This window comes from Schistocerca gregaria, chromosome 8, assembly GCF_023897955.1.
Source record: "Schistocerca gregaria isolate iqSchGreg1 chromosome 8, iqSchGreg1.2, whole genome shotgun sequence".
Lineage (NCBI taxonomy): Eukaryota > Metazoa > Arthropoda > Insecta > Orthoptera > Acrididae > Schistocerca > Schistocerca gregaria.
In genome coordinates, this window is record NC_064927.1 from 325,582,656 (window position 1) to 325,608,533 (window position 25,878).

The 25,878-nt window shown below is 42.0% G+C and overlaps 1 protein-coding gene across 1 annotated transcript in view; it reads right to left on the bottom strand.

Moving 5' to 3' along the window:
• Positions 1 to 245: 245 nt before the first annotated feature.
• The window catches only part of LOC126284904 (odorant receptor Or2-like), a 53,636-nt gene continuing 28,003 nt past the window's right edge, over positions 246 to 25,878 (bottom strand). The window contains exons 3-5 of the mRNA XM_049984166.1: positions 23,423 to 23,524; positions 14,359 to 14,514; positions 246 to 311 (exon numbers count right to left, since the gene is read on the bottom strand). Of these exons, the coding sequence (XP_049840123.1) occupies positions 246 to 311; positions 14,359 to 14,514; positions 23,423 to 23,524 (324 nt within the window). The remainder of the gene's footprint in view (positions 312 to 14,358; positions 14,515 to 23,422; positions 23,525 to 25,878) is intronic.

Sequence of the window (25,878 nt, forward strand, 5' to 3'; positions counted from 1 at the left end):
TGAATGCTACAAATATACAACACAACCTTTTGTTCCAGCATACAGGTTTAAATTATTGTGTGTTCTTTGTTGTTTTCTTATAATTTTATTAGTTTCCATATAAATTCTTCATATTTACTAATTACAGTAATGTAAGCACACTACTAAGCAATTGATGTTTCTTCTAAACATGCTACATTAGGAAAATTGGCTGCTAAAACTGGTAATAATTCGAGGAAAATGTGGGTATTAATATCCATGGGTCCTCAGTTTGTAGGGCGGTTGTTCATTTGACCCAACAGTGCGTTGTATGTATAGGAGGCATTCACCAGCTGTAAGGAATGAGACAACAATTAGAGAAGAGTCAAAGAAAATCCGTAATGAGTATAAACAATTTTCACTACATATCAGGTGGCAAGTCAGTGTTCTGGTTAGGTAGACGTAATAGTCACTGACAAGAATATTAGATGTATATCAAAACATCAATTAATAAATATTAAAAAGAAAGGTATTGGTTAGTTTCTAATGTCCCAATGTTATTTTTCTGTATGTTTCAACTCCGAATCGGTTACAGAACTGTGACACTTGCATTTTGAGTGTTTTAGGCAATCAGCAGTACAATGCATGCTATGATCAGGTTGTGGAGGTAACAATAGTAATGGGACTAACAGTGTATGTAATTGTCTAAACGGCCAGATGATATCCATGATTGAACAAGGTATAATGTAGATGTGTATTATACTATTCCCGTAAATAAAATGAACCTATTTTGGCGAAATCTTGCTTGTTATAGAATTGTAAATATTTATGCCTGTTAAGAATATTACTAGTATGTGTAAGAGCCAGAGTTAAGCTGAATTTTTTAAAGTGAGAGGTCTTCATTGTATTTAAATGTGCGTGAATTTTTTACAGCTTTGAGGCTAGTAATTGAGGCGAGATAGTGTGTTAGAATAATTTAATAAGGGTGTGGATATCTCAGAAGAAGAGGATATCCCTTTCTGAGGAGCAGAGTCTAGTATGGAATGCTTCACAGAAAGACATCTAAATTACTGTTTTGTTTCGTCCTGAAATATATAGGAAATTACGCCACACGTTTAATTGGACCAATGTACAACGCTCGAGACCGGCGAAAGAAGCTGAAAGTGTCTGAAACAAAGTTCACTCAGCCTGTTGAAGCCAAGTGAGAAGTATTTGGGAGAAAATAAACAGTGACATTTACACCAGAGACACTGAAGTGGCATACTTTCGGAAGGCTTCCACTAAACAGAGAGCTAAATCAGCTTAGAGTTTTTTTTAATATGTTGGTATTTAAAAGGAGATTTTGTCAACGAATGGTTGTGACAGTTAAGCTCTGAGTACAAAACGTGGACTAGAAACTGCACTGTTCGACCACACTACTTCATTAACGGATTCTTTCGAAACCATGTTTCAAGCCTTTTGGGTCTCTGTGTGGGTGTGTGTGAGAATGTGTGTGGTATTGGTAGAGATAAATCTAGAGGTAGAAGGATAGTATGAATGCTGTTTGTTTTCTGTTATCCGATTGTCTGTTCGACACATCGATCCGCTGATGGTGAGCGTTTGCTTTACCATTAGTATACATTTTAATTCAACATTTCGGGATCATGAGGCTCAGCAGCTTGTATGAAATTTCAAGAAAGACTTGTTATTTCAAGACACACTACTAAACTGTGTTACAAACATTGTCGTTCGATTATTTTGGCCTTAGCCCACAATCATTAAAACAGATTATCTCTCTAGCATGGATTTTCGTTACTTGTAAGGTTGTATCTTTACCACAGATACGTTTACTTTGTAACAAGGACTCTGGTACGTTAAGAATGAAATGTTACATGTATTTACGCGAACTAATCTGCTGCCTAATATTGGTATGAGGCAAGATGAATTTCTTATATGGATGAAAGCTAGCGATCGCAGGTCTGAAGGCGCTCCGCTTCTGGCTTCCGGCAAGGTGGCCCGTACAAGCGAGAGGACAAAGAGCGCAACACCGGTAATGGGGAAAATCCCTCAGCTGGAAATTTTTGTAGCTGTTACTCACACGGCAGTTGTGAAGGACATGCTCCAAGAAATGGCGAAGTGTGAGACAATCTTGAAGATGACTAAGTTACAGCTCTTTGAAATTCGACAGTAACTCAAATCAAATATTAATGAAAATTTGAGTAGATCGGGGATTCCAGAAAATCTCTGAATGCTGCATATCCGAATTTATTTTATTTATTGATTTCAGGGGTCTTTATATCTGTTTCAGTATGCAAAATTTGCCAGAACATCATATCAGCTACAACTACACAGTAAATGAACACAGCATCAGTATCTCATATTGTCCTGTCTAGTATTTAATGAACAGATTACTATTTGGCCGGTATGTTGATTGCAAGTGCTGTTAAGAACATGTGCTAATTTAGGAGTGGCCATTCCCTTGTGTTGGCAAACACTACAGTTGAAAGGAGAACGAAAAGAGACTTCTGTCAGGAAGGTATAAATATATGCTTAAATTATACTTTGAGACAATCTGTTGTAATTTATGAAGAGCACACCTGCGCAAGAATGCCAGCTTATTTCTTTATGAACCAATTATTACTTGAATTTGTTGCAAATGTCTTGAGTGTAACTAAATTTTTATGACATGTCCTTTCTTAAATATTGTTGTAATACATTAGTGTAATCTCAGAAGTGATCGGCTTTAATCAGATCGTGTATGCAGAGCTTGAAGACCTGTTTCTGTATTTTAGGTGGGGATGTCCTTCATTCAATGGAAAAGCAGATAGTATCGGAACACTAGAGCGGTCAAGTGGAGACTGGGACTCAAGGGAGAGATTCTGTACAAATTAGTGCGAGTTCTGGAAGAAGACACACCTGTCCAGAGTAACGGGATGGTCCCTTCGTCAAAGTGATAGATTCTGGACAGTGAACAGCCGCTACCATTCTTCAACTTCGGAAGGGATGTTATGTTTCGAGATGTCTGATGTGCTCCAGAATAGGCCTCTATTTTCACTTGTGTTACGGAACTGAGTATAGACAGAGTATGAGTTACTATTCTGTGTATCGTGTGTGTTAATTTGTGAATAATCTTGTTGAACACTGAAGTGTTTAGAGCTGGTGAATATTGCGTGTACTGTGATTACGAAATGGAGTTAATTTCTATGATTATTTAGTATGGGGATTTTGCTACCATTCTCTTAACGCTCTCATTGTAACTCTACTGCATTTGATAAGGCTATTTTCTATGTAGATTTTAATTTGATATCATCGGATCACTTCCAGTTTATTTGAGATGTCCTTTCTTGAATAAAGATTATTCAGTATAATTCTCTGTCATCTAAATCAGTTGCAGACGTTAGAATAAAAACATTCTTATTATACTATTCATTTATTTTTTCTTTTATATTTCTATTCTTTTTTTCTTATTCCCAATTCTAGCCAATGGTTAGAATATTTGACTGCAGGATTACAGCTACAGCCTGTTATTTTCAGCGAATTAGCTGCAGGGCATGAAAGCGGACTTGCGCAGCTCGGGCGCATGATTACTTAAACCTAATGTTTTTATTTGTTAGGTACCGTCGCAATTGAGGGCTCGTCAGGGATATGAATCTATTCCCTTTAAAACTGTATTAGTAATTCTAACATTTCACTATATTCCCTACACCAATTACCAAATCTATTGCACGAAAGGCAGTTTGCGTGGTGGCCCTGACCAGAAGATTTTGCAGCAATCGCGTGCGTGAGAATCGGTGGAAAAAGATAGGGGTAGGGAAGTTCCCCGAAGAATTTCAAGAAAGAAGAAGAATGATATGCAGAGCCGTCCTGCCAGCAGCCAGCTGCATCGGTGATCTCGATGGAGTTATAGTGACAATAGCGGCAACGGCAGCAAGGGTCACGTTGGTGACTTCGAGTTCTTCAGCATCGACACTTCGGGCAGCATCAATACAGCAGAAGAACCCATGTGTGAACCCACAGAGATATAGTCGGAACTGCACTTCCAATGAGTAACCTGTCTCTCAGTGCATTTGGTTGAGACAATGTGAGTGGGCCATTCAGACCTAAACCTAAACATGGTAGTGTTGATAGGGCGATACTAGTGGAACAGAGAAGGGATATCTAATTGCCAAAGATTCAGTAGCATGGTTAAAGGAAATTATGACAAATTTGAGCTCTAAAACTGGGGTATTAGATGCATAGATAGGTACAATAGAAACAAAGATAGTTCAGTAGAGAGAAGTATAGCAAAAACAGAACAAGATGAGGCGGAGAAAATCGAATCTTGTCTCCAAGGATTGAATTACTCTAAATTATATACTGTAATATCAGAAGTAAGAATTTCTGAGGAGACTGGTCTGGTTAACACCAGAGCTGACTCTGTAGAAAAAGATTTTTTGGACAAGTTGGAAAAGATCTCTAACGAGCTGCATGGCGAGGTGAAAATTTGTGTGCAGCGTCAAGATGTACTTCAAGATGTGACCAATATGTTAACAATACGTCACGCACATTAGCAGAATGTGAAAAGAAGGTGCTTAAAAATAGAGAACATTATGAATACGATTAAATAAAGAAGGTGTGCAGCAAGTACAGTAGTTTAAAGACTTGAGGTCAGAATTAAATTCTTTGGCTGCAAATCAGAATACTAATGTGATAGATGTTCCATGGGTTATTTGTGTAACGATAAAGTGTTTTTTAAATGGTGGAAAATGCCATACAGTTGATGTTCTTGCTTCATTTAGAGATGATTTTGTGAGAGGAATGTCGAAAGAGGCAAATATTAAATTAGGTAAAAGACATCGTGAGGACAATGCACAGTCATGGGCAAGTTTAACGAGTGCTTCATTTACTATCTGTGAAGTGTTTGAGAGTTGTTTCCTGAACAAATTCAAGACTAAAGCGAAACAAACACCACTTCAGAATGAGTTCCTAAACGGACCAGGTTTCTGACACGGAAGTGGGTTGATATGGAATTTTTCTGTACGTCAACTTGCTAAACTGACGCATATAAATCATCTGCTGGAAGTGAGATTACGTCGCTCCAGAGACGACTACCGTAATTTTTACAGTGGTATCTTGTCGACAGTCCGACAAATTCAATTGAGGTTTTTTTTAGATTTCGTTGAGAAACTAGAACTGGCGTTGAATTTCGAGCGCCATAATGGGGACAATAGACAAGGAAATGGGTACCAGAATGGCGACAGCAGTAACATCCATAATAACTGTAATGATCACAACAGAAATAATTATGGCCGTAATAATGAATTCCACAGGGGAAATAGTAGAGGAAACTCTCATAATGGAAATCAAAATCAGCAACAAAGATTTGATAGGCAGGAGTCTTATTAAATACAACACCAGAATAAAAAATCGGAACGCCAGATATCGCCGCATCTCAGATCCGGAGGTTGCGAAATGAAACAGCATTGAAAAGGGCACGGTATTTTACAAATTCTGTGTGTTTCCAAAATTCGGCAAATAAGCCACACATGTTTGAGATGAAGGTTATAAGAGCTAAAAATAGAATGGAAAATAATATTAAGCAGTGCAACCGTAAAGAGGGCATACGAAATATTGTAAAGTGTGTGCTCGATAAGAATTATATGGGGCTGGAGAATTTATTTGGTGAAAAGGAAGTGATTGATGGATTGAATGTATGTTTGTTGATAGAGTATGTGACTAAAAAAGAATCAGAGGTATATCTGAATTTGGTGCAGGTGGAATGTATGATGAATTCTGATGAGGAACTAGTCAGTAGCAACAATAGTAGTAATGCATGTGAAAGTAATGAAGAAAATTTTGTATCAGAGAAATTAAGTAGTAAAGGAGCTTTGCTATTTGGGGAGTAAAATAACTGATGATGGTCGAAGTAGAGAAGATATAAAATGTAGACGGGCAATGGCAAGGAAAGCGTTTCTGAAGAAGAGAAATTTGTTAACATCAAGTATAGATTTAAGTGTCAGGAAATCGTTTCTGAAAGTCTTTGTATGGAGTGTAGCCATGTATGGAAGTGAAGCATGGACGATAAATAGTTTGGACAAGAAGAAAATAGAAGCTTTCGAAATGTGGTGCTACAGAAAAATGCTGAAGATTAGATGGGTAGATCACATAACTAATGAGGAGGTATTGAATAGAATTGGGGAGAAGAGGAGTTTGTGGCATAGCTTGACAAAAAGAAGGTACCGGTTAGTAGGACGTGTTCTGAGGCATCAAGGGATCACAAATTTGGCATTGGGGGGCAGCGTCGAGGGTAAAAATGATAGAGGGAGACCAAGAGATGAATACACTAAGCAGATTCAGAAGTATGTAGGTAGCAGTAAGTACTGGGAGATGAAGAAGCTTGCACAGGATAGGGTAGCATGGAGAGCTGCATCAAACTAGTCTCAGGACTGAAGACCACACCAACAACAAACAAGTGGAAGTGCTTATGAAGGCGGCGTAGCGATAGTCACGTCAGCGGGTCATGAAGTTTATTAGAATTTTGTTATGTACCGGCGGAAGTTGATGATTCATTGTTGTAGGAATGGAAAGGTGATGTGTTAGAGGTTGAAGTTGCAGAAGTTGAGGCTACTGATTTAGATACCTCAGAGGAAGGAATCCGTGCATTGGGTTCTAATTTTGAATTTGATTTGAAGAAGATTATTGCTCTTTCTACTTTAAGACAAGTTGGTTTGATAATAAGAATTTTTGTGATTCTTGAGTTTCTTCTGGCGTATTTGATAATCAAAATATCTACGGGTGTACTGCCGGTCTATAGTGTCCAACGGGCACAATATTTCGGCGATCAAACATGTCGCCATCATCAGGTGAACTGACGGACTCAGAATTTTTATTTCTGTTGATGGAAGTGAACTGAGGGCTCTTGATGAAAGCATGAATTACAAGTGCATGTGGAAGGATGAACGTGAAAGTAAAGTGTTAGGTGGTAGATCAGAATCTGAGAGAAGAAAATGTAAACGAGAAAGGGCAGAATTCGTGTGTGCTGCTAATTTTAATGTGGAACGATGTAGTACCGGTTATTTATATGGTGTATCGGCGGAGGTTCACAGGGTTTCTGGTTGTGAATGGAGTTAACTGTAATAACAATTGTAGTGATTCAAAGGACACAAGTGACATTTTGTGTCAAGTAGACGAAGTTATAACTAGTGTGGTTTATTTGTCACAATGTGCAGCGAATGATATTGTTAATTTGGAGGAAGGAGAAAGTATATTTGATTCTGAAGAGGACGATGAAACAGACAGCGAATTCAGCAAAAGGTTTAGATGTTAGAGATGGTTTGAAGGTAGATCAGGAAGATCTAGGAATAGACAGTGAATTGAGTGTTGACCTGAAATTACAATATGTACTATAAATATGGAGGAAATGGAAGGAATACCGGAAATGATTCTTCGAGGGCTAGGTGTTTAGAGAGGGATGAAATTAAAACGTTCAGCATGTAACCTTTCGCCCCTACTGCTGAGACTAGAAATCAAAGAAGAAATGATGGAAATAAAATAAAGGTTGAAAAATAGAATTTGAACTCAGGGTGAAGGGATGTCAATGATAAGATTCGCTGATTACTTTGCTATCCTCAGTCAACGTGACGAAGAATTACATAATCTGTTGAATGGAATGAACAGTCTAATGAGTCAACAAGTGAAAGACAAAGGTAATGACATGCAGCAGCGATGAGAATAGCGAGAAACGTAACATCGAAATTGGATGTCACGATGCAGACGAAGGTAAGGAATTCTGCTTCCTTGGGAGCAAAATTACCCATGACGGACGAAACAAGGAGGACATAAACAGCAGACAAGCATAGCCAAAGGAGGTATTCGTGGCCAATATAAGTCTACTGGTATTAAACATCGACCCTAATTTGAGGAAGAATTTTCTGAGAACGCACGTTTAGGGTACAGCAGCATTATATGGTAGTGAATCATGGGCACTGGTAAAACAGAAACAGGAGAAAATCAAAGCGTTTGAGTTGTGATAGTACAGAAGAATGTTTAAACTTAATTGGAGTGATAAGATAAGGACTGAAGAGGTTGTTCGCAGAATGGTAAAGGAAGGGACACAAGAACATTTGTCAAGGCATAAGCGAATAACCTCCATGGTACTGGAGGGAACTGTAGAGGGTAAAAACCATAGAGGAATACAGACGTTTCAATATATCTAACAAACAATTGAGGATTTAGTGTGGAAGTGTTACTGTAGAGATGAAGAGTTAGCGCGGGAGAGGGATTCGTGGCAGTCAGCATCTCACCAATCAGGTGACTGATGATAAGAAAGATACAGAGCACTCATTTTTCATAACACGTAGGCAAATGCAGATGAAAAGTGATTATCAAAATTGCAAAAATCACTTTTAGTGCAATCATAATAACGATAGTTCTCTATGGAGTAATAACCACAAAAATTTTTAATAAATGGGTCTCGATCAAAATCGAAGATCTGAGAAACTGGAGACTCACGGACGACAAAATGAGAAAAAGAAGGGAAAACTAAGATGCACCATAACTTTGGTCTGCAGATGAAAAAATAAATCGCTGATAAAACGCAGGAAAAGTGGATAAGTATATGTTGGAGCAGTTTGACGATGCACAACAGAAAGAGAACACACTAACTGTAAAGTAATGTAAGTTTACTTATAGAACGTGGCTGTGGGGTTAACTACTTTATTCCAGAAATAATTCAAAGGCCAAGATAGCTTAAATACTGTTTACTGGATAACCGGTTTCAAGGCAGTAAAGGTGCCATCATCGGATCTGAATGTAGATCAACATTCAGATCCGATGAGGGCATCTTTAGTGCCAGTAAACAGTATCTAAGCGATCTTGACTTTTGAATTATTTCTACAACAGAGTGATCGCCCACTACGCACTATGTGTTCACTGCAAAGTCCTTTATTCATTTCAGAGGTAGAAAAAAGAGACCGTGATTACAATTCGGTTGAAAAATTTCGTATCAGAAGGAGAGGCAGAGGTGAATCCCAACTTGGTAGAGACAGAGTATACAGTGAACTCCAATGGAGTACGATGCAGATTGAGCGGTATTACAGTAGTAATGTGACGGAAATAAATTGGTTGTGAACATCGGTAAAAGTAGTGTTGCAATGGGGTCATCAATTGGAAGCGATATTCGTATTGCGAAGACAGATGTTGAAGTGCCAGGGGGCGAATGGAGCTAATTTATGTAGTTTGGTTGGTTATCTTTGCGGATAATTTTGTGGTTACTGAGGTTGATACTTCAGGGGAAGGAATCACTGCGTTCATTTCTATAGATGCATGTGAGCTGATGGCTTTCAACGGAGACGTACATCCAAAAGGGATGTTGTAGACAAGTCAAAAGCATATAATAGCGGACGTCGAACTCCTCCTGTTAGAAGCTCTCATGAATACAGTATGGTCTGGTGAGCGAGGAAGTGGTTTGTTCGTATATGACTGGGGATCACATGCTACCACCTCAGTTATGGGCACAGGAAAAGTTTACACTTGGAAGAGAACTTGAAGGAAGGAAAATTGAAGCTGGGGTAAAAGAAGTTCGAGATGATTTACTTAAGACAGACTGTAATGTTTAAGGTTTTCGCGTTAAAGTATGTGCCACGGACGTAGAAGACTTTAAAATGTGTTACTAAGGGAAGTAATGGAAAAAGTGCACCCTATTATCGAGATCAACGTTTGCAATCAGAAAGCATGAGTGCGTCTAGTAACAGGAAGTGACATTTTGATGGACTCTGAGAATTTAATACAAATAAATAAGACTTTATTGAACGGCGAGGAGGAATACCTCGAATTCGAGCAAGATATAAGGTGACAGAAAGTGAAATTTAAAAGGTAGTATCTCTGGAGAACAATGTGTTACAAAATGCTACGACAGTGCGATTGTACAAAGACAAATAACGAGAATAGGGTTATTTGTATAAATACTCGTATAAGTAATGTGTAATCTCTTGGATAGCGTGTAGGATTTATTGTTATGTGCGTGTTATTGTTATTAATATTATTACTAATAAATATGTGGAAACTAAAGATCACATAATATGCTAAAATAAGACACAACTTTGGTGCATGATGGTCGAGAAACGAGGACATAAATATTGATGTGTGGAGGTAGGAAGTTGGTGTTTAGTTTTAGGATAACATGTTGAATCATTTCAGTGCATACATTTTTTTAATTCTTTCGTAAGTGTAGTGGGATTATTTTTACTGTGTGATTTCGTGGCAAGGGTGGTAAATGTTATGTATGTATATGCATTATGTGCTGAGAAAATTAGTTGATTATTTACGTTGCAGTTAGATAATACTTAATTAACAGGGTAAAATTGATTACATTGAGTAGAAATATTTTTAATTACTGGGGTGAGTTCAAGAAAATCTATATGCTTAAAACGCGTTAACTGTGAGTGAATTTTATGGGCAGGGCGTTGTGCTTGGTATCAATTTAGATTTATGGCTACATGCACTGACAGTGAAATTAATGTGTATCGGATAAGTGCTGAGTTATGTAGCTTCTGCTTCCAGGAAGCTCCTGCTTTCTGGTGGAAGTGTAGGTGTTGCAAAAGCTTAAAGCAAATTGCTTGTTACTGATTCCGTACATTGAATAAATTCCACTGGGGATGACGGTCACTGTCTGAACTGTGGGGATTCGCTAGGCTGAATTATTATACTATGGGGAACTACAAAAAAGTCGTGTTACGATAGTATAAAATCATCCTTGCTGACGGTGAGCTCGGAATTAACGTATATGTAAGCGACTACGTGGCCGTTGGATCAATAATATTTACGGAATCATCTGAAGGACAAGTAATATAAGTAACCATAAAACAGCTGTATTGAAGTGTAAACGTGTGTAAATGAGGTGTGTCAGAACTACATGAGGCAATGTTTTGTGTTCAATACCTTCACCTAAAACTTCCGTGCTGACAGGCTGTGATCGATATATAAAACTTTCCCTCCAATTTCGTGAAGGCAGGGAGGTATCCTCTGAGGTGGAGTGGTTTCACCTCTTAATACACTACTGGCCGTTAAAATTGCTACACCAAGAAGAAATGCAGATGATAAACGGGCACTCATTGGACACATATATTATACTAGAACTGACATGTGATTACATTCTCACACAGTTTGGGTCAAACAGAGCTTGGATGGCGTGTACAGGTACAGCTGCCCATGCAGCTTCAGCACGATAAGACAGTTCATCAAGAGTAGTGACTGGCGTATTGTGACGAGCCAGTTGCTCGGCCACCATTGACCAGACGTTTTCAGTTGGTGAGAAATATGGAGAATTTACTGGACAGGGCAGCAGTCGAACATTTTCTGTATCCAGAAAGGCCCGCACAGGACCTGCAACATGCAGTCGTGCATTATCCTGCTGAAATGTAGGGTTACGCGGGGAGCCACAGGTCGTAACACATCTGAAACGAAACGCCCACTGTTGAAAGTGCCGTCAATGCGAACAAGAGGTCACCGAGACGTGTAACCAATGGCACCCCATACCATTACGCCGGCTGATACGCCAATATGGCGATGACGAATACACGCTTCCAGTGTGCATTCACCGCGATGTCACCAAACGAGGATGCGACCATCCTGATGCTATAAACAGAACCTTGATTCATCCGAAAAAATGACGTTTTGCCATTCGTGCACCCAGGTTCGTCGTTGAGTACACCATCGCTGGCGCACCTGTCTGTGATGCAGCGTCAAGGGTAACCGCAGCCATGGTCGCCGAGCTGATAGTCCATGCTGTTGCAAAAGTCGTCGAATTGTTCGTGCAGATGTTGAGTCAGGGATGGAGACATGGTTGCACGATCCGTTACAGCCATGCGGATGTAATGCCTGTCATTTCGACTGCTGGTGATACCAGGCCGTTGGGATCCTGCACGGCGTTCCGTATTACCCTCCAGAACCCACCGATTCCATATTCTGCTAACAGTCATTGGATCTCGACCAACGCGAGCAGCAATATCGCGATACCATATACTGCAATTGCGATAGACTACAATCCGACCATTATCAAAGTCGGAAACGTGATGGTACGCATTTCTCCTCCTTACACGAGGCATCACAACAACGTTTCACCCGGCAACGAAGGTCAACTGCTGTTTGTGCATGAGAAATCGGTTGGAAACTTCCCTCATGTCATCACGTTGTAGGTGTCGCCACCGGCGCCAACCTTGTCTCAAAAGCTAATCATTTGCACATCACAGCATCTTCTTCCTGTCGGTTAAATTTCGCGTCTGTAGCACGTCATCTTCGTGATGTAGGCATTTTAATGGCCAGTAGTGTATGTCTCCTGCAGTCGGAGACATAAGGGGATGTTTTACACATCGACGTCGGCGTGTCAGCGCGGAAGTTTTAAGTGAAGTTCATCTGTATATTCGACTGCTCAGTACAGATATTGTTGAGGATTATTACGTACCTAAATGATTTACTTTCAGAACGTGAAAGGGCTGCTGATATGTGTGTGTACGCTGCCTGACAAAAGAAGTTAAGTCCCGGAAACGGAAGTAGAAACGTAAAGAAACTTCACAGATTGAGAGGGTATGTTAGATTACTTCAGTGATTACAAAATCAGATTTACAAACAACTTGGCAATATGAGCTCACTTATCAGGATTAGACTGCACTCCATCTGGACTTCAAGCAAGCACTAATTCGCAACGGAAAGGGGATCGTAAAGCTGTTGTACACTCTCCTGAGGTAAACTGGCCTACAACGGTTGGATATTGGCTCTGGGATGAAGATGACGCTGGAGCTGGTTCCACCCATGTCTATTGGGGATTGATTTGAGGACTTTTCTGGAAATGCCTCACACATTCATCCGACTTATGCCTCAGTGGCAATTTCAAGTTATCAGTATGCATGCTGTAACTCTGAATATTGTACATAAAAGTAAAATTACATTGCTCGATAAAAAAAGAGAACCCTGCACAATATATGGCCTGATGTTAATGTAACTTCGTACACGAACACACTATTGGCAGATATGAAAACGATTACAGTTGCGCCGGCCGCGGTGGCCGTGCGGATCTGGCTCTGCACTCCGGAACCACGGGACTGCTACGGTCGCAGGTTCGAATTCTGCCTCGGGCATAGGTGTGTGTAATGTCCTTAGGTTAGTTAGTTTTAAGTAGTTCTAAGTTCTAGGGAACTTATGACCTAAGATGTTGAGTCCCATAGTGCTCAGAGCCATTTGAACCATTTGATTACAGTTGCAGCACTCTGTGACAAGTAAATCTGTCACCAGAGTGTGTTAGTACCCAGATCTCGTAAGAAACTACGGAAGTGATTCGTGCATGGGTACATCAGTCGGTAGAGCGCTTGCCCCGAAACGTAAAGGTACCGAGTTCGAGTCTTGGTCCAACATACAGTTTTAAACAGTCAGGTTGATTCATATCAGTGCACACTCCGCTGCAAACTGAAAATTTCACTCTGGAGACGGCAGCATTGGTTGAGTGATCACTGTGAAGAAGTGCTACTTACTCGTGTGAGACAGATCAGCACCTGATGGAGTTTGAGAAGTTGTCATTGTTGTTCTCCATTTCGCCGACTAATCGAATCGTGTAATATCCATGTATGTTGAGCACTCGGATGTTATAATGGCCCAAGAACATGAGGATGGGGATACTCGCCATCAAAGTTCCAGTCGACCAGTTATGACCTCCAGAAGGCTCATATTGGCACCAAGAAAATCGTAACCCCTTTACATCTGCGTCTGTCATCCGAGAACAGTTAAGAGTCTCCCTTCAACATTCTGGGAATTACCGCCCCATGCGTATGGTGCCATTAATACCACAACACGAAGAGCTTCATCTGGAGTGGTGCCATTACTGGGACTCATGGACTGCTGATGGATGGCATTGTGTTGTGTTCAGCTATGAATTGCGGTTGTGCGCTACTCTGGATGACCGCCATCGGCATATATGTCATTAATCTAGGCAGAGGTCCAATTACCAAATGTTTCGGAGAGGCACAGCAAGTGCTCAAGCACGACTCACTACACCACCTCAATACTTTTCTACCGTTGTTCCCTGGCAGACCTGAGAACTTCACTAAACACAAACAGTACTAACACACTCTGGTGACTGTTCTAGTTGCCACAGGGGATGCAACTCTAATCGTTTTCATATCTGCCAATAGTGTGTACGTGTACGAAGTTACATTGACATCTTACCATGTATTGTGAGCGGTTATCTTTCTTTCAGGCATTGTAATGTGATCTTTATGTACAATATTCGTAGTTAAATATACATATCGATAACTTGTAATTGGCACTGAGGCAGAGGTCAGCTCACTGTACGAGGCATTAGGCTTTTGCCTAGTAATAACAACTACATAAAGAGAAACTGTCGTTAATATAGTGCATTTGGACAATGCAATAGTAGCATGATTACGTACTGACCGAAAGAAAGGCTTCCCTGTTGATCGGGTACAGATGTCCGGCAGTGAGGATCAGCGGCTTCTGGACGCGACTGATGAGGATCCTCAAGACACGCTTGAAGTCCTCACTTGCGTCCACCCACGAGCAGCTGTACGCCGCACTCGAAACTGCCGCTGCCTGTTGACACCGAAATCACAGTGCTGACAATTTTAGTTACGGTTCTCATGTTATTTCTCCTGCTTTAGAAACTGTTTCCTTTTCTACAGATGGTCATTAAAATATCCAACCCACCTTGCTGACAAAACTCTAGAAACACCTGCTAAGTCAGGGCTCATAGAAAGAAGGGGATGTACTTATTGGCGCTTTATGATTTGAGTCGTGAATACATCGCCATCATCGGACAATGGACGGCAGTATGTACTGAACTGAGTCTGTACTGGAGGTAACAAGTGTTACTCTCTTACAGGAGAGTAAGTCCCAATAGCCATACCCATAAAGCGAGGTACATTTTGTGTAGTAGAGCTCACTATTTGCGTCTGTTTTTTGTTCAACAATAAATGCCTTTTGGAGAGTCTTCTTCGAGTATAACACAGTATCCACCTGTTTCACTCCTCACTCATACTTGGTTGGGTGATGTCACACCTTCATCAAAGGGGTGCCCTATATTTTACAAAATGGAAACTGAGTTGTGGCGCTCAATGAAAGGGGAAGCTTTCCTTCGGCAACATCTTTGTGAGGGTTTCAAGAGGATGAGTAGCGAAACTAGCCGCGAGATGTCGGGGTTGTGGCGCGAAAGAGGAGACGTGTGCGGACGGCGCTCGAGAGGAGCTGAGGGAGTTAAGTGCTGTTGTTGTAGTGACTGGCCCCTAGTCAGTCAGCTGCTGCTGTCATGTTCGTCTACGGTTGTCTTTCGCTGAAGGGATCTGAGGAACTGTGAAGTGGTGGCCTCTTGTCTTTTTGATACCACTGTGCACGCCGTCTGATGGGACCAATTGTGGGGATTGAAAGCACTGAGCCTTGCTGCGCTTCGAATGAATCTGAGTGTAACGAATTTTTGTAAAGTGGCGAGTTGTACAACAATGATCCGACTTAATGCTTGGAACTGTGCACGCTGGTTAAAGGTGTCACATGTGCAGTAGACTCAAGCAAATGTCGGGCTTGCTGTGAGCACATACATTAGTGCAGACCGGCAGTAACTTAGTACACTCACGCTCCGTTCTTGTCACATAACGGAGTTTGACATTGTGTCAACTCTGATTTGCTAAGCATCCATTTAAACAATATAAGCTTTCTATTTGGGCGACTATTTCTCCTTAGCAATATTGTAAACTTAATCTGTTGCAGTGTACTAATCCTCGCCGGGTAATGTAATTGGTCGCATTTCACTCCTTGTTGTTGGACAAGTGATTCAAGTTTTTATCGCGTGTTTGATGCGGCCGCCACAAATTCCTTTCCTGTGCCAGGCTCTTCATCTGATTTTCACTTGCAACCTACGTTCTCAATTATTTGCTGGATGTATTCCAATATTTTTCTTCCTCTACAGTTTTGCTCTCTACAACTCTCTCTATTACAATAGTTGTGTTTTTAAATAAATCTTCTGCTACCCGTCCCGATTTTTTCTTTATTTCAATTTTCGCCCGACGCGTTTTGGGAAATGCATTTTCAAGTGCGGTTTTTTGTGCATATTAAGCCATTTAGATTGATGTTGTCAATGGGTGTGAGTGTGCTTCATTTCCTTGCAATATGTATTGCAGTAAAAGTCAACGAAATGAAGCAGACTCTCACACATGGCAACAACAATAGAAATGGCTTAATACACAAAAATCGCACTTGGAAATGGGAATCATTTCCCGAAAAACGTTGTGCGAAAAGTAAAATAAAGGAAAAATCGCCACTGGTAGCAGAAGATTTATTTATAAACAAACCTATTGTTTCACAGTCGCAGGCTTTCAAAAACCATTTACAATGGATAAAATCAGATCTCTCTATTACCATGGAAGTAATTGGAATGGACGGTTTAGAGGAAAAGACCAAACAGCGAGGTCGTCAGTCTCATCGGATTAGGAAAGGACGAGGAAGGAAGTCTGCCGTGCCCTATCAAATGAACCATCCCGTCATTTGCCTGCAGCGATTTAGGGAAAGCCGGCCGCGGTGGTCTCGCGGTTCTAGGCGCGCAGTCCGGAACCGTGCGACTGCTACGGTCGCAGGTTTGAATCCTGCCTCGGGCATGGATGTGTGTGATGTCCTTAGGTTAGTTAGGTTTAAGGAGTTCTAAGTTCTAGGGGACTAATGACCACAGCAGTTGAGTCCCATAATGCTCAGAGCCATTTGAACCATTTTTGATTTAGGGAAATCACGGAAAACCTAAATCAGGATGGCCGGAGACGGGACTGAACCGTCGTCCTCCCTAATGTGAGTTCAGTGTGCTAGCCGCTGCGCCATCACTATCGGTTGAAGTCACTCCCTGATGTCTTAACAGACGTCCTATCACCCTATCCCTTCTTTTTGTCAGTGTTTCTACCGAACCCTTCCCTCTCCGATTCTTTGCGGATCTTTTCATTCCTTACCTTATTAGTCAACCTAATTTTCAGCATTCGTCTCTATCACCACATCTCAAATCTTTAGATTCTCTTCTGTTCCGGTTTCCCCACAGTCCACGTTTCACTGTAATACAATGCTGTGCTCCAAACGTACATTCTCAGAAATTTCATCCTCAGATTGAGATCTATGTTTGATACTACACTCCTGGAAATGGAAAAAAGAACACACTGACACCGGTGTGTCAGACCCACCATACTTGCTCCGGACGCTGCGAGAGGGCAGTACAAGCAATGATCACACGCACGGCACAGCGGACACACCAGGAACCGCGGTGTTGGCCATCGAATGGCGCTAGCTGCGCAGCATTTGTGCACCGCCGCCGTCAGTGTCAGCCAGTTTGCCGTGGCATACGGAGCTCCATCGCAGTCTTTAACACTGGTAGCATGCCGCGACAGCGTGGACGTGAACCGTATGAGCAGTTGACGGACTTTGAGCGAGGGCGTATAGTGGGCATGCGGGAGGCCGGGTGGACGTACCGCCGAGTTGCTCAACACGTGGGGCGTGAGGTCTCCACAGTACATCGATGTTGTCGCCAGTGGTCGGCCGAAGGTGCACGTGCCCGTCGACCTGGGACCGGACCGCAGCGACGCACGGATACACGCCAAGACCGTAGGATCCTACGCAGTGCCGAAGGGGACCGCACCGCCACTTCCCAGCAAATTAGGGACACTGTTGCTCCTGGGGTATCGGCGAGGACCATTCGCAACCGTCTCCATGAAGCTGGGCTATGGTCCCGCACACCGTTAGGCCGTCTTCCGCTCACGCCCCAACATCGTGCAGCCCGCCTCCAGTGGTGTCGCGACAGGCGTGAATGGAGGGACGAATGGAGACGTGTCGTCTTCAGCGATGAGAGTCGCTTCTGCCTTGGTGCCAACGATGGTCGTATGCGTGTTTGGCGCCGTGGAGGTGAGCGCCACAATCAGGACTGCATACGACCGAGGCACACAGGGCCAACACCCGGCATCATGGTGTGGGGAGCAATCTCCTACACTGGCCGTACACCTCTGGTGATCGTCGAGGGGACACTGAATAGTGCACGGTACATCCAAACCGTTATCGAACCCATCGTTCTACCATTCCTAGATCGGCAAGGGAACTTGCTGTTCCAACAGGATAATGCACTTCCGCATGTGTCCCGTGCCACCCAACGTGCTCTAGAAGGTGTAAGTCAATTACCCTGGCCAGAAAGATCTCCGGATCTGTCCCCCATTGAGCATGTTTGGGACTGGATGAAGCATCGTCTCACGCGGTCTGCACGTCCAGTACGAACGCTGGTCCAACTGAGGCGCCAGGTGGAAATGGCATGGCAAGCCGTTCCTCAGGACTACATCCAGCATCTCTGAGATCGTCTCCATGGGAGAGTAGCAGCCAGCATTGGTGCGAAAGGTGGATATACACTGTGCTAGTGCCGACATTGTGCATGCTCTGTTGCCTGTGTCTATGTGCCTGTGGTTCTGTCAGTGTGATCATGTGATGTATCTGACCCCAGGAATGTGTCAATAAAGTTTCCCCTTCCTGGGACAATGAATTCACGGTGTTCTTATTTCAGTTTCCAGGAGTGTAGTAGACATTTCTTGGGCTGCAATGCCCTTTCTGCCAGTGCTAGTCTGCTTTTGATGCCCTCCTTGCTCTTGCCTTCATGGGTTGTTTTGCTGCCTAGCTACCAGTATTCCTTGACTTTATCTACTTTCTGGTTATCAGTCTTGATGTTAAGTTTCTCGCTCTTGTCATTTCTGCTACTTCCCATTACTTCCGTCTTCCTTCGTTTTCCTGCCAGTCCATACTCTGTACTTGTTAGACTGTTCATTTCATTCAGACGATCATGTAATTCCTCACTGTCACTCAGTTTAGCAAAGTGATCAGCTAACCGTATCTTTGATATCCTTTCACCTTGTTGCTTGCAGCGGTTAAAATAGCCTGGACCTATTAGCTGCTGGAGGAAGGAAACTGTCCAATGAAGTAACAGTATTTTTAATATTGTTGTGACGAAGGAGAACGGGTTGGCCACTTGGCTTTGTTTAATTATGGACTAAGTTATGTCATAACAATTGGGTAAAAGTTATTATATGTAAAGGTTTCTGTTAATGCGCCTCTTATTCTACTTGCCATTTGGAAACTGAACTGTGTATAAATATATGGATAGCAGCATTTTCGTACGTTCTTTACGAGATTACTTGGCAGTTATTGCAGTCTGATTGTACGATTTTAGCCAGTTGTGTGTCTTGAGAAATGATTGTTTGTGGGATGAAAAAACCAATGGTCTTATTTGTGTTGATATTCTTGATGTTAGAAATTTATTCAGTCGTTTTCTTAGTCAGTATTTATTTGGCTTAAGTTGCGGCACGAATTCAGGGAGTTGCTTGTAGTTAAAGATGTTGATTGACTTAATAATTGCAACGTATGTCAAGCAAACATCTTACTTAAAACAGAATTATTGTGAATGTTTTCTTGGGATCTGTTAAAGCTATTTATGAAATAGAGTGATTAAGAAAATTTGTCTTCCTTAAGGAGATTATTATTTTTACCCTTTTTTAAAGAAATCTTTATTTTAAGTATATCTGATATTGTTCAAGCTGAGAGAGATCCGTAAATTTTTTTTTCTTCCTTCTTAACACGTCATTATCATAAACAGATACTATTAGTTAAGGCTGTTATATCAAATTAAGCTTACTAATTGTTAAATAAATTTTCTGTTAAAGAGTTTTAACTGTGTACGGTGTTGCTGTTGTTACCCTTGGCTTTCCGTTCCACACCACATCCTTGTGCTGGAGTTTACCTTCCCCATTTCAAAAATGTCGATGAGAACAGCTTACATGTATTCTTATTCACATATTAGTACATTTTATCCTACTACTGAATTTTACGAAACAGGAAATACTAAATCTTTCTGCTTTCTCAATCCGATTAACAATGTCGATGCCAAAAAATTATAGTCAGGACGATTCGAGTGAACCAAGTATGTCCAGAAGAGGAAGTTGTAGTATATACCAAGACCATTTATTGTTAATAAATTGATAATTTTAATATTTTTGTAAATAACTATTGCATGGAATCGTAGTAGATTTTAGTTAGCAATACATTTTACTGTATTACCCTACTCACACCCACTCTAGCTGTGGTTTCCTTAAATACGAATTTCTTATGCTAGTGGGTGAGTTATCAGATTTGTCCATTTAGTCACATGCAGAAATTAAAAATAAACAAAATTCGTCACTTTCAAGCTATTTGCTATCATGTAGTGCATACAAGTGATTCCATGACGATGTTCCAAACTGAGAGTGGTGAAGGGTAAAAGTATCAATTTTACGTAAATGACCATGATTCAGAGACGATCGAATCGAAAGTTACGAACGAAAATCGTTCCATCAATAATGACAGTGAAATAGATGTATTGGTACGTTGTTGGTAAGATTGTAGGGCAGGCAACTTTCAGACGTGGTACTGTAGACCAAAAGTAGAAAAAAAACGGCGTAGTAAGCGTGGGGTCTAAAATGCATACTTCAAACGCTACGAGCACTGGTTCAACTTCGAAACGCGTCTCTTCTATTACAAGCTCTTTGGAAGAAGTAATTTGGACCAAAACAAGAAAAATGTACCAGTAAATATGGGGCCTTACAATACATACCTTAATACGCATTAGAAATTGTTGAGATTTGCTACTGTGAAAAAAATCGCTTCTAATGAACAAGTGCCCATAGCTCTTAAAGTAAGCGTGTTACAGTCCGTATTTATTTATTGTTTTGGTCCTTACAACCACCTCTGAAAGTTGCTTACTATAAAATTTTGGCAACTACAGTACCGGGCTGTCAGAGATTTCGAACGATTTTCATTTCTAATTTTCAACTCGACCGTTTCCGAACCAGGATCTTCTACCTCAAACTGATACATTTATCCTTGTCACTCATCCATGAAAGATTGTAGCGTCATAACCGAAACGCCATGTACTCGGAAGGAAAAAAAGTCGAAACATCAGAAAATAGTTAATGTATAGTAATGACATGTCATGAATACATTTTTTCTAGGTAACATATTGAAGTTGTTAACGTTGCAACATCGTGCATCGTGCAACATCATGCAAGCGTGAGAAAAGCCATTTCAAATGTGATATGCTGATATATCAATAACCGGTGTAGCCGCCGGAAGGTTGAAAGCAAACATACAAACGTCCTTGCATTATGTTGCGCAGGTGTCGGAAGTCAGTTTGAGCAATGGGGTTGCATTCCTGATGCACTACGTCGGTCAATACAGGGATGGTTAATTTTGTTTGTGGATGCTGCTGGAGATGTGCTCCTTCGGAGACAAATCTGGTTATCGAGCAGGACAAGGCAACATGTCGTCTCACGGTAGAACATGTTGGGTTACAACAGCGGTATGTGGGTGAGGGCTAACATGTTCGAAAAACACTCCTTGAATGCTGTTCATGAATGGCAGTAGAACGGGTCTGATCCCCAGATTGACGAACAAATTTGATGTCTTTGTCTTACGAAATTGAGCCCACAGGCCACGTGTAGGTTCAGTGTGTCTCGCACGCAAACAGGTTGGTTGCAGGATCTCAACTGCCTCCTTCTAACCAATGGCACCGAGGCAGAACCAGCTTTCATCAGGAAACACAACTGACCTCCACCCTGCCCTCCTATGCGCTCTCACCTGACACTGAAGTCGCAAATGACAGTGGTTTGGGGTCAGTGGAATTCAGGCTACAGAGCATATGGTTTTGAACTAACCTATTTGTAACAGTTCATTGTGTCACTATGGTGCCAGCTGCTGCTCAAACCACTGCTGCAGATGGCGTATGATGCCAGAGCGCCAGCCAGAGTGGCCGAGCGGCTCTAGGCGCTACAGTCTGGAACCACGCGATCGCTACGGTCGCAGGTTCGAATCCTGCTTAGGCATGCATGCGTGTGTTGTCCTTAGGTTACTTAAGTTTAAGTAGTTCTAAGTTCTAGGGGACTTATGACCTCAGCAGTTGAGTCCCATAGTGTTCAGAGCCATTTGAACCATTTTTGATGCCAGAGCCATAGGCCCAACACGATGGTGTTCCCTCTTGGTAGTGCCACGTGGCCGCCTGGATCCCGATCTTCTTGTGACTGTACATTCTCGTGACGGCCGCTGTCGGCATTCATGTACAGTTACTACAGTCCTGGCACGTCTTACTGCTGTATCGCAGAAGGAACATTCAGCTTCTCATAGTCCCATTAGACGTCCTCAGTGAAACTTTGTGAGGTGTCGATAATGGCATCTGTGCTGTCTAAAGGGTTTTCTTACTAACAACATCTCAGTATGGCCAATCTCAAAGGTAACTAACTCTCACGACCATTACAGGGTGTATTGACTTCTTAAGTAATAGAACCCAGTACGTTGTCCTCGATGGTGAGTGTTCATCGGAGGTGAGGGTATCATCTGGAGTGCCCCAGGGAACTGTGGTAGGTCCGCTGTTGTTTTCTATCTACGTTAATGATCTTTCGGATAGGGTGGATAGCAATGTGCGGCTGTTTGCTGATGATGCTGTGGTGTACGGGAATGTGTCGTCGTTGAGTGACTGTAGGAGGATACAAGACGACTTGGACAAGGTTTGTGATTTGGTGTAAAGAATGGCAGCTAACTCTAAATGTAGATAAATGTAAATTAATGCAGACGAGTACGATCTTGTAATGTTTGAATACTCCATTAGTAGTGTAACGCTTTACACAGTCACGTCGATTAAATACTTGGGCGTAACATTGCAGAGCAATATGAAGTAGGACAAGCATGTAATGGCAGTTGTGGGGAAGGCGGATGGTCGTCTTCGGTTCATTGGTAGAATTTTGGGAAGATGTGGTTCATCTGTAAAGGAGACCGCTTGTAAAACACTAATACGACCTATTCTTGAGTACTGCTCGAGCGTTTGAGATGCCTATCAGGTCGGATTGAGGGAGGACATAGAAGCAATTCAGAGGCGGCTGCTAGATTTGTTACTGGTAGGTTTGATCATCACGCGAGTGTTACGGAAATGCTTCAGGAACTCGGGTGGGAGTCTCTAGAGGAAAGGAGGCGTTCTTTTCGTGAATCGCTACTGAGGAAATTTAGAGAAGCAGCATTTGAGGCTGACTGCAGTACAATTTTACTGCCGCCAACTTACATTTCGCGGAAAGACCACAAATATAAGAGAGGTTAGGGCCCGTACAGAGGCATATAGGCAGTCATTTTTCCCTCGTTCTGTTTGGGGCTGGAACAGGGAGGGAAGGTGCTGGTTGTGGTACGAGGTACCCTCCGCCACACACCGTATGGTGGATTGCGGAGTATGTATGTAGATGTAGATGTATATATTTAAAGCAAACTTGATCTGCATCCTCATAGTGACACTGTTATGCGACTGCCGCGATATTTAAATAGACATCGTCTTTCGGATGTAGAAACGTGCCTACCGGCATTCGTTTATGTCGCACAACTCATTTTTGGTGTTGCAATTTTTTTGCCGTCGGTGTCAAATTAAAGTAGTTCTCACCTGTTCGGTTACATGATGAGCAGCCCAACAATAGAGGTAAACCTGTCCTCCCGGTATGGGAAGAAAAGAGATGCATCTTACAACTCCAGTGATGTCTGAGCCCTGTAAAAAGAAGACACGGGAATTCCACATCAGAAAAAAATATTTTTTCACTTTGTAAAGCTGCCGTATCTACGAAATTAAATTACCTGTACAGTCAGAAACGTGAGTCGATAGTAAGAAAGCACCTACATTAAACGAGTTCAAGCGACGCGAAACAACGGTTTCCACTGGGTTGGTTTCAGGTCTCTTATTGCAGAACTCATCATCGCTCCGAAAGTAGATTCCTAACAATACTTAATAGTTTCCATTTTGCGGAGTGCTTAGTTTGTGAGGAGGTAAGTGGTAGTATGAAAAGGAGCATTAATTTCCTGTAAGATTAACAACCATAACATTTTCTACCTTAAGTAAGCATAACTAACATTTTTGGAATCGCTAGTGATATACAATCCACAACTATTGGAGAGGAGAAAGAGGGAACTATCGGTAGGTAGCGTCTGGAGAAAACATTTTCGCTGAAGTAACTGTGTGATGTGCGATATGTTAATGCAAAGGTGCTCATACAGCGAAGCTGTAAACCATCATGCCATGTATGGTTTTGAAGAGACAACGCGAGACGTTAAGACTGAATTTTTTGTCTCATTTTGAAAAATGTACTCCGTTAGCGAGGATACATGCATCCGTCGCATGGAATCCCCGATGCGCTGATGCAGCCCTGGAGAATGACGTATTGAATCACAGCCGTCCACAATACGAGCACGAAGGGTCTCTACATTTGGTACCGGGGTTGTGTAGACAAGAACTTTCAAATGCCCCCATAAATGAAAGTCAAGAGGGTTGAGGTCAGGAGAGCGTGGAGGCCATGGAATTGGTCCGCCTCTACCAAACCATCGGCCACCGAATCTGTTATTGAGAAGCGTACGAACACTTCGACTGAATTGTGCAGGAGCTCCACCGTGCATGAACCACATGTTGTGTCGTACTTGTAAAGGCACATGTTCTAGCAACACAGGTAAAGTGTCCCGTATGAAATTGTTATAACGTGCTCCATTGAGCGTAGGTGGAAGAACATGTTGATGACGTGATTGCACAATTGCGTGCGGATTCTCGTTATCCCACACATATTGACTGTGAAAATTTTCAATTTGATCACGTTGGAATGAAGCCTCATCCGTAAAGAGAACATTTGCACTGAAATGAGGATTGACACATTGTTGGATGAACCATTCGCAGAAGTGTACCCTTGGAGGCCAATCAGTTGCTGATACTGCCTGCACACGCTGTACACGGTACGGAAACAACTGGTTCTCCCGTAGCACTCTCCATACAGTGACGTGCTCAACGTTACCTTGTACAGCAGCAACTTCTCTGACCCTGACATTAGGGTTATCGACAACTGCACGAAGAATTGCCTCGTCCATTTCAGGTGTCCTCGTCGTTCTAGGTCTTCCCCAGTCGCGAGTCATAGGCCGGAATGTTCCGTGCTCCCTAAGACGCCGATCAATTGCTTCGAACGTCTTCCTGTCGGGAGACCTTCGTCCTGGAAATCTGTCTCGATACAAACGTACCACGCCACGGCTATAGCCCCGTGCTAATCCATACATCAAACGGGCATCTGCCAACTCCGCATTTGTAAACATTGCAAAACCACGTTCGTGATGAACACTAACCTGTTAATGCTATATACTGATTTGTTTGATGCTAGTACTGTAGAGCAATGAATAGCATGTCAACACAAGCACCGAAGTCAACGTTACCTTCCTTCAATTGGGCCGACCGGCGGTGAATCGAGGAAGTACAGTACATACTGACGAAACTAAAATAAGCTCTAACGTGGAAATTAAGCGTTTCCGGGCACGTGTCTACTTAACATCTTTTCTTTATTTGTGTGTGAGAAATGTTTCCTGAAAGTTTGGCCGTACTTTTTTGTAACACCCTGTATATGCAGTGCTTCTACTATCATACTTTGTCTTGGCTAAGGTCTTTGAGAAAAGAACAGCTTTAGGCAATGAGGACTGAGGGCGCAGAATTTGCTTGCACGACTTCCGGGTTTGTGGTGGAACAAAGGTTCTTGTAGGTCTGATTCCGTTCTACTCTGTTCTGGAGTGAAGATGAACTTCCGCTTGTGTGTGATGTGGTGTGCTAATAGGCCTCATTGCACTGAGTTATACTGACGAGAGAAAGAAAGTAAGCGAAGAATGAAAGCAGCAAAGGGTTTGCTTTCATAAAATTGTACTGAGAATTGTACGTAACATACACTGAAGCGCCAACGAATCTGGGATAGGCTAGCATATTCAAATACAGAAATATGTAAACAGGCAGAAAACGGCGCTGTAGTCGGTAACGCCTATATAAAACAAGTATCTGGAACAGTTGTCAGATTGGTTACCACTGCCACAATGGCACGTTATCAACAT